The 15,900-nt window shown below is 34.7% G+C and overlaps 1 protein-coding gene across 4 annotated transcripts; it reads left to right on the top strand.

Annotated features, from left to right (window-relative positions):
• Positions 1-899: 899 nt before the first annotated feature.
• On the top strand, positions 900-7,118 carry LOC147404373 (thioredoxin-like protein AAED1, chloroplastic). Of its 4 annotated transcripts, none has more exons than XM_086440301.1 (8): positions 900-1,238; positions 2,529-2,575; positions 2,962-3,103; positions 3,837-3,881; positions 3,968-4,027; positions 4,145-4,240; positions 4,333-4,483; positions 6,889-7,118. In XM_086440301.1, exons 1-7 carry the CDS (start codon positions 975-977, stop codon positions 4,450-4,452), a joined length of 774 nt encoding a protein of 257 aa, XP_086296427.1. In that variant the 5' UTR covers positions 900-974; the 3' UTR covers positions 4,453-4,483; positions 6,889-7,118. The 4 variants fall into 4 exon arrangements, with proteins under 4 accessions (XP_086296427.1, XP_086296429.1, XP_086296426.1 ...); XM_086440303.1 differs by lacking the exon at positions 6,889-7,118 and adding an exon at positions 4,777-5,159; XM_086440300.1 differs by having other exon boundaries at positions 901-1,238; positions 6,880-7,118.
• The last annotated feature ends 8,782 nt before the right edge of the window (positions 7,119-15,900 follow it).

Below are 15,900 nucleotides of genomic sequence, written 5' to 3'. Positions count from 1 at the left end.
TATTCAAACGACATCTTAGGAAGTCTCCAGAAATATTTCAATAGTTCAGAAATATTCTCCCTTTTCAATTATGGCTTTAAAATGGTCTAATCTCAAAAGCAACCATGTGAATTATTATTATTATTTTGTTCAATGTGTCTAATTTTAATGAGATAAATAACTCAGTGATAATAAAAATTCAATCCAAGTCTATGAAATTTCTAACCCCATATTTACAAATTGAAAAATTTTAGACCGTCCAATTTTTGTAAATCACTTTTGATGGGGTTAGAAGTTTTGGAATTGAATGATTTTTTACAAGGATGATCCCCTCACCACAAATATCATCCTCATAAAAAAAATCAACCTATTCTGAACCTTTTTAACCATATAAGACAAAAATGTTGTAGCTTTATGTAGCTTTATGTGTCTACGGAATATATATATGGGTCCCGTTCAATAACAAACATTTTGGCAAAACATTTTTCAAAACATGGGTAAGGAAATCATCCTCACCAAAATCAGTCCATTCCAAAACCTCTAACCCATGTTTTGAAAAATGTTTTGCCAAAATGTTTGTTGCTGAACGTTTCCTTATATATATATATATATATATATATATATAACCAAAGATTTTATGACTACGCATCTAAAAATCCAACTTATAATAAGATTTTTCTTTTTTTTTTTTATAACAATTACCTAGAATCAAATATACATTAATAAATAATTTTAAATTGGTTTACATGGTTGACTCAATAAAAACGAGATAACTCGGACAAACTCAAGTCGTTCCGTTTTCAAAACTACTTTTCAAATTACCGTTTTTAAAACGTTCGTACAAACGCACGTCACTGGGCATGTCTCCCGCCTCACAAATAACCATATATCTAAGACGAGATGACTCGGACGAGTCAACTCTCCCATTGACGAGAGCTTCTTAAGAGACTCTCCACTCTGGTTCTCTGATTCTAGGGTTTCTAATCAGAGCGATCATGGCCGTGATTTCTGCAAAAGCCCTCTTGTTTCAGAAACCTCTCCCTCTCCCTCACTTACCCACAATTTCCCCTCTTGCATTCCAGGTTTCATCGGTTAGTCTCCGCTCGAAGAAATTAAGGATGGATCGAGGGTTACCTCTTGTTGCAAGAGCTTCTCTATCTAGTTTTAACGAAAGCGTTAACGAGATTCTTGGAGATGTTTGCGTTTTCAAGGCATCTGGTGAATCCGTCATGTTTAAGGATCTCTGGGATCAACAAGAGGTTAGATTTTTTTATTTTATTTTATTTATTTGTTTCGTTTTTGTTTTTGTTTAATTTTTTACTAAATTTTGGGGATTTCTGTTTCATTCTTAGTAGTTGAATTCATCTTTGCTAATCAATTTTTGAACTTGTTGTGGTGTAGAAACCGTAAACAATTAGGCTACATTCTGTATTTTTTTGTTTAAGTTAAAATTTTAATTTGAAAGGAGAGAAAAAGATAAATGAAGAAGAAACCCACATGGAGACCAAGGATATCTACAGAAGGAAAGCCGCAAAATGGAGTGAGCGAGGGGACTTACCTATCAACTCTCATCAAGTAACATCAATCCCACTTAAAACCATAATCCTCAAAGAAAATTCCCTTGAATTTCGAAGTAACTTGGAAGACAGGAAGATATTAGCCTTAAACTGCTAATATGATATCTTTCAGACTCTCTTCATATCCTAAAAGGGTTTGATACCAGCATAAATGGAGTGAGTGAGGGGACTTACCTATTAACTTTCCTCAAGTGAACATCAAATCCCACTTAAAATCATAATCCTAAGAAAATTACCTTCAATTTCCTTAAAATCAAATCCGACGTAACTTGGCCCACGAGAAGAGATTAGACTCGATCACTGACATAATATCTTGCAGACTATCTTCATATTCTTAAAAAGTGTTTATATATATATATATATATATTGTATTTTTATTATTCTCTTTGCAAATACTTCAACATAATACAAAAAGAAGCATCCTTCCACAGAATGTTGTCTATAGATCCTACAGAATAGCACACAGATGAATGGAGGAGTCCAACAAATATTGATAGAGAGAAAGAAAACAATGGGAGCTGAAAAAATATATTTAATCTAAATTTTGGAATTTCATTGATTTTTCCATGGAAATGCATAAAATTTCTTTCTTTCTATTTGGAAATGTTAACCCCATCCTCTTTCAGCACAAAACTTTAGCTCAAGCTGTAATCTTACAACCCAAGAAAGAGACTTTATCTTAATATTTGAATTTATGGTTTTAGAATTTTTGTTATGTCAATTTCGTGGCTAATTTAGTGACTTCGATTATTAATTTTCTGGTCTGAACAAAAAGGCATTCTCTCTATTTCTTATTCTGAAAATATTTTTGTGTCAATGGCATGTTTGTAAATGGTTGTGGATCGAGTGCTTAAACATTTTACACTTTTTTGTTGTATAGATATACTTGATTTAGTGATTCCTTTTTTAATGTTTATATTTCTATTACCACATCTGCCCTCAATGGTAGAAGCCATTTTTTCTCTTTCTCAGGGAATGGCCGTGGTTGCACTTTTGAGGCATTTTGGATGTCCTTGCTGGTAAGCTTATAGTTTTAGAGTTACATTTTTCTTCCAGTTTTACACTAAATTCATAGTGACATACTACCTCATACACTTAACCCGCAAGAGCTCAATTAAAAAAAAAAAACGAAAAAGGGCGGGGGTAATGGTGGGCAATCGAAAGTACAAAAAACTATCAAACATTGACAGCCCACAATCAAGTGCAAAGCAAAAGCAATTCAAAGTGAAATTGAAATTGGAGACTTCCCCCCACTACGATCACTTAAAAGACAAACAGAGGATTTTTACAAGTGCCAGTTCTTTTCTCAGTTCGTGATGTGTTAGCTTACATTTTTGGTTGTTAACTCTCATTTCTTAATGTTAGCTTCTGCTCCTAATTTTCCTTTTATTTGAAACTTCTGAAGCTGGGAACTTGCTTCAGCACTCAAAGACATAAAACCAAGGCTTGATGCAGATGGTGTGAAACTAATTGCAGTTGGTGTTGGCACGCCTAGCAAAGCTCGTATTCTTGCTGAGCGGGTACTCTTCCTATCTATTAATTGCATGGTCATTCTGTTTCCTTGGCACCTGTTTCCCCAAATGAGGTTTAGGTTATTCAAGAGAGACTTCATCTTAATATAGCTATTCTTAAATTTGCTTATCCTCTTTGATTTGTAGAATGATATTATCTTAGTAGACTTTTACTATCTTCTGATGAAATTTTTGACTAAATAGCCATGTGTATGCATAGAAACATATAATTATACAACTAGGAGACATCCCAATAAGTATCAGGCATATACTATTGTAGCTACTGGTTTTATATTTCTTTATTGATGTTTTCTATGGAAGTGTATGCATAATTATTTTTATTAGAAATGATGGGTTGTGCTTAAAAAGAAAGTTGATCCATGCATGTTGAACACATGCTCATGAATCTGGGCAACAAAACACAAGCTGCAATCTACTTCACTATATCTCACATTTGATCTGAATATGTTCTGGTTGCTGCACATGTGGTGGTGTTCAAGTCTAATCCAAGATGAATTCCGTAAGGGTGTTATAGGGTTTGCTATAGACCCTGATCAAATTAGTTGGGTTTGGATCCATTCATTTGAACTCAATTAGTGGTCAGTTCGGGTCTCGACATAATGGTACTTGACCGCTCCCTAATATTGTATGCACTTACATCCTCTACAGACAATATTTCTCTCCATAAGAGTAGAATGTGTAAGACCTCCAAAAGATAAATCATGTTTTGTTAACTTGAGCTAATTATTCTCTGATGTTTTCTGGTCAGCTACCATTTCCATTGGATTGCCTTTATGCTGATCCTGACCGCAAGGTGACAGTGTTCAAAATTGTTCCATTAGGTTAATTCTTCAACTGACAATAAAGTGATCTTATGAAACCAATTTTTTTCTTTTTCAGGCGTATGATACTTTGGGCTTATATTATGGTTTTAGCCGCACATTCTTCAACCCAGCCAGCGTAAATATACATATGTTTCGTATATTTCTAGGATGGAATAATTATTTCTAGATCCAAATTCAGCTCTATAGTGTGTAAGATGATATTCACATTTTATTATTAATTGCAATGTGACAGGCTAAGGTGTTTTCAAGATTTGAGGCTCTGCAGAAAGCTGTGAAGAACTATACCATTGAAGCTACCCCAGATGATAGGAGTAGTGTCTTGCAACAGGTCTGCTTTTCTCTCCTCAGCACTTGAGAGCTTTTCTCATTTGTTTATAGTATTCACATTTTATATATATACTTCAATTTTATTCATATCAGGGAGGGATGTTCGTATTCAAAGGGAAGCAATTGTTGTATGCAAGGAAAGATGAAGGGACAGGTGATCATGCCCCTCTGGATGAAATCATTAACATATGTTGTACAGCTCCAGTTTCTTGAAGCCTAATTGATATCTTCAGATGTCTGTCAGGTACATGATCTCTTGATACCTGATTCCGTTTGTAACTCCTTGCCCTTGCACATTAAATGTTATTATTAAGATGGTGTCGATTTGCAACCTTCTTGACACTTTACAATTAGGTTGCATGTCATTTGAGCCAATATCTATATAGCTTCCAACAAGCAGTTGAATTTATTTATTTTTGGTGATTGGTAGATAACAAACAACGTCATAATAGTAGTTGCAGGAATGAATTTATTGGTTATATGATATAATCACGAAGGATGTATTACTTTAATTTTGTCAAACTTTTATAAATGTAGTTACTACCTGTGGGAGATTTTTTGGACACACACTCCTCGAGATCCGCACTACAACTAATGCGACTTTCCGGTCTTCTTCTCTGATAATCCTTTGAATGTCTGGTCGTCTTTTCCGGTGAACCTTTAGTTTTTGGATCGTCTTTTTCATTCTTCTTAACCTAAAAATGCATTGGTGTGATGCCGGTCAAGGAATCTCCGACGATCAAGTTAGTAGGGACACTATGAAATTTATTATGTATATCGATGAATTAACTCAATTATATTGACCTGTTTTCTTATTAAGAAAAAATAATAATAAATAAATAAATTATTAAAATTAAGAGGGATAGATTTGAAATTATTGAAATAGTAAAAGGGTAAAGTGTAATTAATATGAATATAAATATTATTATATTATATAATATAATATTATGATATATTATAAATTGATGCGTTAACATATTAGACAAATAGTTGTATTACTTTTTATATTATAATATATTATATTAGATTATAAATAAGCTTATTGGTGTTGATACAACGAGAGCAAAACAAAAACATAAATCAAAATAGAAACGAGTGGGTTTTATAGTGAGTTCAGGTACGTTACCTTCAATCGAGATTTAAACGCGTTTAAGATGTGAATTAAGATCTGGCACTGAAGAATGAAATATCCACGACTTCGAGTCACCAAAGTATTTGGTCGAATTGTTGAGGTAGGAAACTTATAATTTCAAATTCGTAGTATAGTTTTCAATGAAATCTGTTTTATTTCAATTTTGATAGTTAGTTTCAAATTTATTATAATTTAAATTCAAAATTCATGCATCGAATTGTAGAATAATTTGTTTTATATATTTTCTCTGATATTTAAATATTGTGAAATAAAAATAAATGAATTTTGGTGAATGTAATTAGAAAATCAATTTGTATAACAATTTGATTTTCTTAGTAATTTTTGTAGAATGTTCGTTTAAAAATTATTAAGACACCCCATTTTAAAAATGTATTTTCATTAGGTGATTATCTATATAAAAAAAAACAAATATGAAATGTTTAAGTTTAAACTTGAAATCGAGAATGAAAGTCTCGATTGTTTATAATCGAGAATGAGATTCTCAATTGATGGAATCGAGAATGAGATTTTCGGCTGTATGTATTTGTATTGAGGAATTTTCAGGTTTAAATTGCTTTTGAGCACTATGTGATAGAGTATTAGATGCAATTAGGACAGTAACCGTGGGATAGTGTACCTGCATGTTTACTGCTTTCGATACACTATTGCATGTTTATAATTCTAGAATACTTAGAAATATCGTCACACTTGCAAATTTATTTTAATTTTTTTTAAATAAATTTTAAAAAATATAATTATTATTTGTGTTATCTATTTAAGGGGTAATGAATGCCTATAAGATTAATCACTAGTTATTTCTGAAAGTAACTAATTAATTTAGAATAATAGGCATTTGACATTCTCTCCGATTGTATGGGATATCACTTCAGAATATCTTTGTACCTACTATTTGAAAATTTTCTATCTTATATTTATTGGAAGACAACAAATTGTACTGTAAAGATGATTTATAGATGACTAGATTGATTGATGACAAATGCATACAATAGAGAGACGAAGAAGTTGGCTTGTTAAATGATTTTTTACAATCTATAGTAGTCAAACAATTGATCTTCGTCAAAGATCAACGGTCAACTTAAGCCAGAAAACACATTCAACCAATTATGGTAAATTGTCAAATCGACAATAAAATTAAGAACTAACAATGAGTTCCACACTGGTTAAGTATTAGAGTATTGATATACAGATTGGTACTTTTGTATTGGTCGTTTACCTCGTCATTCTTATCACATATGCCACCAAGATTAATATTCTTATGAAATGTTTATATTTTTATTTATTTATTGTGAGATGGAGATATTTCGTTATCGTTTTATTAAAAATTAACCTGTGTCGAGTGTTATTCATTTTGTTTATTTATTTAAAAACCTACATTATTTACAATATATTATCTTGTTTATCCATTCATATTAGGACTATTAATTTGAAATGTGAGTTTATTATTGAATAATTTCCTTATTACTCACCCTACTAACAAAATATTACAGATGTCTCAGCTACCGAGATGCCTATTTCTGATGAAGAACATTATATAGAGGAATCGCAAAATCAAGATGATAAATACTATTTCTGTTATATATGAGTTGAAATTTGAGTTTAGTAGAACTATTTTGTATAGTTTTGGATTTTCCTTGTATATATTAGTATCATATGTGTTGTATATTTTTATATGTATATGTCCAGAAAATGAGAGTTAATATTTATGACATGAACAACTATTAATTGATATGAGATGTGTAGTTGATTTATGTACACTTTTAAGTTGTAATTATAGTATGTTTTTTTAAGTGATGTATATTCTTTATAATATGGTGGTTGGAAAGTAGTTGAAATATGTATTTTTATTATATAGGTATATTTCTATATGTGAAAATTTTTCACAAGTTTAATTTTTATGGGAAATAATGTCAACATTATTTGAAAAAAATTCATATCGTATTTAAGCTTTAAAGATCTTCATTTGAATTTTTTCTGTTCCACCATCGAGATTTAAGAAATCAATATTCTAAAATGGGGGCGTGACATTAGTATTTGATGAAAATTGCAGAGCAAAAATAAAATAAGAGCACTAAAATTGTGTGACTTGTGCCGTAGGGTTGAGAGGGAAAAACCTCCTTATTTATATAGTGGGCTCTTTAATGGGGTTAGTAAACTCAATTGTAACCACTCATTCATGTTGTCTAGTATTTGTGGTAATAAACGCTCATGATGCTTTGATGGTAATGAAAATCCACTCCTTATGGTTTTTCATTACTATATGAGAAGTGGCCTTAAATATGTAACTGCTTTAACTCGGTGACTGTTCAGCTCTTTGAATTATGTTTCTGTAACTCTTTTGGACATTATATATGTTTTACCTTGATGGTAAAACATGTTTTAATGACCTTTGCTACTTGGGTAGTTTATGATGACTAGTTATAGTATTTTACTATGTTGCTACTCGGGTAACTTTACACAATTCTCTTAATATATCAATCTTTTTAGTTGTATCAGCTTTTGAGCAAAAATAGGAGAATGAGAAGAAATAATAGCATCAACTATTGAGCAAGAACAGGAGAAGGAAAGGCAGTAGCATCAGCTATTGAGCAAGAGTAGGAGAATGAGAAGAAGCAGTAGTAGTTGTTGCTATTGATAGAACTTGGTCGAATCACTTCAAATATTTGAGAGAAAGATTAGCTCCCTAGGGGGAAGTCAAACCACCTATGATGTACAGGAGGGGGGTTGGCTCTCATATGGAGGCCGAACCACTTAGATGTATCATGGTAAAGGAAGGGCCATGGGGCCGAACCACCTAGACGAATCATTATGAGGGGTCGGCCATGGTAGCCGAACCACCTATATGAAAATGGAGAGGAAAGGGGTCGACCAAAGAGGCCGAACCAACTTGAGGGAACAAATAGAAGGGTCAGCCAAGGTGGTCGAACCACTTTGAGGGAGCAAGAGAGGGGCCAGCTAAGGTAACTAGACCACATAAAGAGAACAATAGAGACTGATCCGCCTACATTTTCAAACCGGATTTACAGGTTGGATTGGATTAGAATGGATCTAATTGCTTTGATTTAGTAATTTTGCTAATCCCTAGAAAAAAAAAGATATTTTTGATTCTTGCACTCTCTTTTAAACAAGCGAAACTCTCAAACAAGTCCTCTCTTCCCACTTTAAGGATGTAATGATCACAATTTGGCCGATCACAATTTAGCCCTTGTCCAGTAGCAAACCAAGTCTGCCCTCCTTTGATTTAGGGGATTCAAAAATCCATCTTGGAATGGCGCCATCGCAGAATTGCTCCAAAGCAAAGCAAAGGATTATGCCCATAGAATTGTAGGTAATGCTTCTGTTGTGAAAAAGCTGATGTTACCAGAAGAAACAAATGTAAGTTTCATAGTCAAAATTTCAAGATTAAATCCTATTTATATATCTTGTAAGGGGGTTGTTTATGCTGAGGATGAACATTCCTAATGTAAATACTTGTAACAGGATATGTTGAAGTCAGTAAGAAACTATGAGATATGGTCTGTTGGCTCCCATGACCAAATGTAGATAATTAATCTGATATCAAGGAAGGTGAACCATTGATAGATCAACCAATCCATTGGTTTGGCCTCCCCAGGGCAATGTATACAGATGTACAGATAGAAATCCATACCCGGCCACTAGATGGCAGACAAATTTTATACTTAAGATAATAAATAGAGAAATCATACTAATAATCCATGGGTTTGCACCAATCATTCTTTATGGACCCACCAAGCCCTACCAAATGATTTACATTATCCAACACAAGCAGAATCTAAATTGACAAAGCACTGTTCTTATAATTTTTTCAACTCCAAGATTAATCCTCAGAGACAACCAAACAATGGCAGTTCGAGTTTGATTGGAAGGCTTCACACTACAGGAATTGTCTGAAGTCACGCATGTTTGCCACATCAGCAATGAGTTTATTCTTACGTTAATGTGTCTTAATGTAACGACCATAACATCTGTCACCTAGAGTTTAGGTGTAGCTCACCCCGGAATCACCTGGGAGCACCTATATAATACTATGTAAGATTCACTATGAAGTCATGTCAGTCCCTTTACCCGGGCATATCTGTTAGCTTAGAGGTACATGTCAACCCCGTGCCAGGGCATACTTGTTAGCTTAGTGGCATTTCTGTAATAAGGGAGTATGACCGGCCTCCACTTTTGATATTTCCTTTTGGAAACCTAGGAAATGAAAGTTATACTCTTTGTAGGAAGGGTGTCTAATGCTTCCCAATCCCCGGCCTACACCCACGTTGTTGAAGCCCTCAAGCCCAGTTCCGTGGAAGTCCCGCATGTCATAAGATCATCTATTGCTTTGTAACGCACCTTATTATTTTTGTAATGCGTTACCCCATATAATTAATATTATATCAATACAGTTGCCTCTAGGCTTTGCATCGTGTTGTCTCATTTACTTGTTTGCTAGCTACGTTTGGTGTGTACGATCATTTTATAGGCTTGCAAGTAGATTTCAACCCCTTGCACCGCACGATCACGCTTCAAAAGAATACAGCCGTGACACTTAGGCACACCCTTCCATGATTTGAAAAATATTTTAAATACCCTTATATAAAATGACTTTTATACCCTCTATTTTTTTTCTTCTTCTTCTTTTTCAAAATCAGTTAACTTAATCGTTTATTGTTCTTCAATCTTTAAGATTCAATCAGGCCCAACCTTCAAACCTCCCCAATGGATATGATTTTTGAAGGGAGATAATGCTGGAATTTTAGGAAAATTGAAGAGAAATTAGAAAGATTATGACAATATATATATATATATATATATATATGGGTCGGATTCCGTGTACACATATCTACTCATACAGCGTGTTTTTTATATCTACTCATACAGCATGTTTTTTCCTATGTGGTTAAAAGTTTTGGATTGAGCTGATTTTTGGTGAGGATGATCTCCTCATCATAGAGATCATCCTCACCAAAAATCGGCTCAATCCGAAATTTTTAACCTAGTCAAAAGTGATTTACAAAAAATGGGCGTTCAACGATTCTTAAACTCATAAATATAGGGTTAGAAGTTTTAGAATTAGCTTAATTTTGGCGAGGATGATATCCTCATCATATAGAGATCATCCTCACCAAAAATCAGCTCAATCCAAAACTTTTAGCCCACATAGGACAAAACACGTTGTAGATATGTGTGTAGATATGTGTGTACATGGATCCTGATCCTATATATAGGGAAGCGTTCGAAGGCCCTAAAGAGAGCCAAATATTTTTCAAAATGGGGGTTAGAAGTTTCAGAATGAGCTAGTTTTTTGTGAGGATGATCTCTCTATGGTGAGGAGATCATTCTCACCAAAAATCAACTCATTCCAAAACTTCTAACCATAGTTTACAAGTTGAAGAATCTTGGATCATTCAATTTTTGTAAATCACTTTTGATGGGGTTAAAAGTTTCGGAATGGGCTGATTTTTTGTGAGGATGATCTCTAAAAGAATCTTGGATCATTCAATTTTTGTAAATCACTTTTGATGGGGTTAAAAGTTTCGGAATGGGCCTGATTTTTTGTGAGGATGATCTCTTCCTTTTAGAGATCATCCTCACAAAACATCAGCCCATTCAAAAACTTCTAACCCCTATTTTGAAAAATGTTTGGCTCTCTTTAGGGCCTCCGAACACCACATATATATATATATATGAATCGTGATAAAATGACTCACCAGGTGGCATACTCAATCGACTCATTGACGTAGATCTTTCCACCTCGGGATACATGATTGCACTTCCTCATTAAAAAAAAGTGTATCCCGATGTGTAAAGATTTATGGCATCAGGATTATACCATGGAGATCATCCTGATAAAAAATCAGTCCATTCCTAAACTTCTAACTCATGTAGAGGACAAAACACGTTGTGTAAATAGTAGAGTGCCGAACATTTTCCATATATATATATATATAGGATCAGGATCTGTGTACACATATATTTACTCATATATCTACAACGTGTCTTGTTCTATTTGAGCTAAAAGTTTTGGATTGAGCTGATTTTTGGTGAGGATGATCTCTATGACGAGAGAATCATCTTCACCAAAAATCAGCTAATTCTAAAACTTCTAACCCCATATTTACAAATTGAAGAATTGTGGACCGTCTATTTTTTGTAAATCACTTTTGACGAGGTTAATAGTTTTAGTTTGAGCTGATTTTTGGTGAGGATGATCTCCTCATCATATAGATCATCCTCACCAAAAATCTGCTCAATCTGAATCTTTTAGCGCACATAGGACAAAACACATTGTAGATATATGAGTATATATATATGTGTACACGGATCTTGACCCCATATATATATATATATATATATATATATATATATATATATATATATATATATATATATATATATATATATATATATGGGTCCCGTTCAGCACCCTAAGCTTTACCACACACTTTAACAAACGTGTTTTGTCTTACATGGGTTAGAAGTTTTGGAATGGGCTGATTTTTGGTGAGGATGATCTCTATGGTGAAGAGATCATCCTCACCAAAAATCAGCTCATTCCAAAACTTCTAACCCCATCAAAAATGGTTTACAAAAAATGGACGGTCCACAATTTTTCAACGTGTAAACATGGGGCAAAACATTTCGGAATGGGCTGATTTTTGGGGAGGATGATATTCTAATCATAGAGATCATCCTCACTAAAAATCAGCCCATTCCAAAACTTCTAACCCATGTAGGACAAAAAACGTTTGTTAAAGTGTGTGGTAAAACTTAGGGTGCTGAACATTTCCCTATATACATATATTTCTTTAAAAAAAAAAAAACACCCTATTTTTCGAAAGACATTTTATGTCTTCTCTAGATATGATTTTGTAGAGAATAGTTGTCTTTAGCTCAAGATATGAAAAGAGATATAAAGAGGGCAAAACTCATATCTGCATCATCTTCTCCACTCAAATTAGAATCTGAACTCCCTTGATTTCTTTACAGCTCCTGATTATCATAGCTATGCATGATTTCATACAAGTGGTAATTCGATTGTACACACTTAAGCCGTTGTAGATGCAAAAACTTGTACTACCTTGAGATCTGTGATAATACCTCACGATCTTCTCTCCTCGTGCCCCTAAGTATGCCTACAACTACACCACTCCGATACCCAAGTCAGGAGTTTAGTACAAAAAATAGTGTAAAATTTAGAGGAGGGAGAACTTATACCTTTTAGTTCCTCTATCCATCTATTTATAGAGATGAAACCATAAGATTCCCTTAAATCCTATTACCAATTTTACCCTTATCTAATTTAGAAGAAGATTTTGGAGCGTATCTAGTCAATATCCCGTTCTCATACATTCATTCTTCCTTGAGACTTTTCCTCATTAAATTTTAATCACTTTTGATATAGTCCCTGCTCTTTAGGGATTTTAGAATGATTGAACAACTCTACCATGCGTCTTTGACCCAATATTTCCCTGACCAACTGAGACCCGAACCCACAGTTGATTTGTAACTAAGTCGCCAATCTTACCCACATACGAGTTGGTTAGGATCTTCGTGTTTAATTCAAATCCCTAGGTGCCACGTGTCGTCCCTTAGTAGCTAGCGAGAAATATCCTCCATACTAACCCGCTCTCAGGGGTTTGGCCTTTTGGTCTAGGCGCCCGAGAATAAATGGATGGTACCAAGTGACATGTGACCACACCCCTTATAAATTCCCAATTCAATGTTTAAGATATGTTCAGTCAATGTTCATTCCATGCGTCATCTGCCTGTGTTTATTTTCAAAAGTGTGATGATTACAATGACCTTGATTTTTCTCGATGTATTTTTGTTTTACAAATACATTGTCTATTCCCCAATTTTTTTTGTCATTTTTCGCTTATCGATTGGACTTGGTGCCACCATGAACCAAATTTCCAAAGCCAATAGATATAACCCCCTATGGTCGAGTTTGGAACATAAATTAATTAAGCCCACCCCCAATGATTGGACTTGTCTCCCTTACGAATCAGTCGTTATAAGAAACAAGAACGAGTTAGCTTGACCCTCATTGGTTGAGCTTGGTTCCTTTTACATGTTACGATTTTCGTTGTGTACCGACCCCCTTACGACAGGGATTTGTTCCCCTCATGAGCCAAGGCTTTCGTTAAATAATAGAAAGATCAACCGAAGTCCCAGATCGAGCTTAGATTCCAAAATGATCCAAGACTTTGATAATAGAATAACATATCGAAGTCCCAAATTGGGCTCAGCTCCCCTGATGGGCCAATGCTTAGATAAATAATAGAATGACCAATCGAATTCCCAGATTGGGCTCAACTCTCATGACGGGCCAAGGCTTTAATAATAGAATAATTGATCGAAGTCCCAAATTGGGCTCGACTCCCCTAACAAGCCAAGGCTTTGACAATGGAATAATTGATCGAAATCTTAGATTGGATTCGGCTCCCCTAACGGACCAAGGCTTTGATAAATAATAGAATAACCAACCGAAGTCCCAAATCGGGCTTGACTCCCATGATGGGCCAAGGTTTTCTCTAAACTAATCCCACACGGTTGGACTAGACTTCGATGTCAGGATAGGGTTTTCATTATACCAACCCCACATGGTCAGGCCTGGCTCCCATAAAGGGCCAAGACTTTTGCAGTAGATCGACTCCCCACGGTCGAACTTTGTACTAAGTGGTCCTACACAATTGACTTAGGATGTGAACCAGACTCCCAAACGAGTCTGGTATGTGTCAAGTTCCTCTACATCCTGCATCATTAAAGTAACATGGGCACAAAACAATAATAATTGTATAAACTAATAAGCAATTAGTTTCCAATCCAATATTGTTGATTTGTGTCATTTCATAGATTGAACAAATCCCAGTTATAAATTTACCCCATAAATCAAAACCAATTGACTCGTTGAGTTGAGGTCAATTGTCCATCAATAAATTGGTCGTTCGAAGTTCAAACTAAATCCTTACTTATACCGTACGACTTGGCGAGTTAAATTTGGATGAACTTTACATAAATTTATCCAAGTTTCTTAAATCGAGTAAAGTCTCAATTATTTGTCACGTGGTATGACAGAGTCCCTTGATTCTATCAAATTTTTGTGTTATAAATCGAATCACTCGACTCAACGAAATCCCTTGACTCGATTGAGTTGAGTATGGAATTAGTTCCCAAGTATACCATTTGACCTAATGGAGTCCCTAGACTCAATCCAGTTGGGCACAAAATTGGTTCCCAAGACTTATTTGTCAAGCCGACCCAACTACCAAGAAATTGGCTTGACACGATTAAGTGCCCAAGTAATTTAATTGTTTGTTACAACATATTAGTTGATTTAATTAAGTTGATAGACAAGTAACTTGGCTCATCTAGTTCGGTTTGGATTAAACCCCCTTTAATTTCGTTTGACTTGATCAAGTCACGAAATTACAAATTGGGTCGAATTGAAACCTTATGGCTCAATATAGTTACCGACAGACTAATTAGACTTACTAGCTCAATTGGTTCCCAACGAACATCAAATTTGATGGCAAACCTCTACCTTTTATACCGCGTATTACAGTCCTTATTTCTTTTCCAAATAAAGGGTGTCAAGTTAATGAGCATTAAAATTTGATGTACATGCAAAGCAACTAGCAACCCAATTGCCATTCATTTTTATGTCCCACTATCAGAGGGTTCAATGCACATCAACCTTTATGTCACTGTAATACACCCAACCATTTAATGTAAATAATAAATACCTGATAGTATCACAACAACATTTGATACTTTGTTTTCTTGTTTGCAAGCAAATCTTGTCAAGTTGGAAACCATCTAATGTCTGACATCTTCCTCAGACATAATTGCAAAATTCAGTCCAGTCAACTCACCCCTCTTAATCCGTCCTTGCTTGTAGGTTGCGTGACGAGTAAGCAACAGACCACCAAAGTTGTTGATCCTCTTGACAATTTCGCCACTGCCATCTTGCAAAATTGGTCCCCTAACGAAAAAACATTGTTATGGTCCAGGTCTGCGTTTAGGTAACTTGTTTACGGGCCAATTGCTAATTATAAGACCCATTTGAGTTAATAAAAACACTAATTGAGCCTCTCTCCACATATCTGTATAGATTCAGGCCTTCAATAGAGAAACCCAGGAGATCTTGGGCTGGACTTTTTTGAGTCTTGAAAGAATGGGTCATAGAAAATGATCTTTGCAACCTCCCTAACTCGTCCGCTAAACTCAACTTACTGAGTTTATTGGCAACAAAACCACTCTTTGAAATTGTTGAAATCACATTTGTCACTGTTGCAACTTCAAGATCAACATCAGTCTTAGCACAAGGAGGATATTCGTTTATGATGCACGGGACTTCATATTTGGTTCGATCCCTATCTCGAACTTCTGATGTCTCAGATAAGGGCAGTGAATCCAACTTAGTATTGCTCTCTGGCTTGGCTGATTGGGGTTGTGGGTCCAACTAGTCGACTACTACTGCTATGCTTCATCTTTTTTCATAC

The sequence above is a fragment of the Akebia trifoliata genome, chromosome 4 (assembly GCF_017979445.1).
Source record: "Akebia trifoliata isolate Shusen 1 chromosome 4, ASM1797944v1, whole genome shotgun sequence".
NCBI lineage: Eukaryota > Viridiplantae > Streptophyta > Magnoliopsida > Ranunculales > Lardizabalaceae > Akebia > Akebia trifoliata.
The sequence above is the reverse complement of the archived record's forward strand: the minus strand, read 5'-3'. Positions and strand labels throughout refer to the sequence as shown.

What these genes read in the sequence shown, in the direction of transcription:
- LOC147404373 (XM_086440301.1), top strand. Translation starts at nt 975, where the DNA reads ATGGCCGTGATTTCTGCAAAAGCCCTCTTGTTTCAGAAACCTCTCCCT. An exon ending in ATCTCTGGGATCAACAAGAG is followed by an intron (nt 1,239 to 2,528) that starts GTTAGATTTTTT and finishes TCTCTTTCTCAG; the next exon opens with GGAATGGCCGTGGTTGCACT. An exon ending in CATTTTGGATGTCCTTGCTG is followed by an intron (nt 2,576 to 2,961) that starts GTAAGCTTATAG and finishes AAACTTCTGAAG; the next exon opens with CTGGGAACTTGCTTCAGCAC.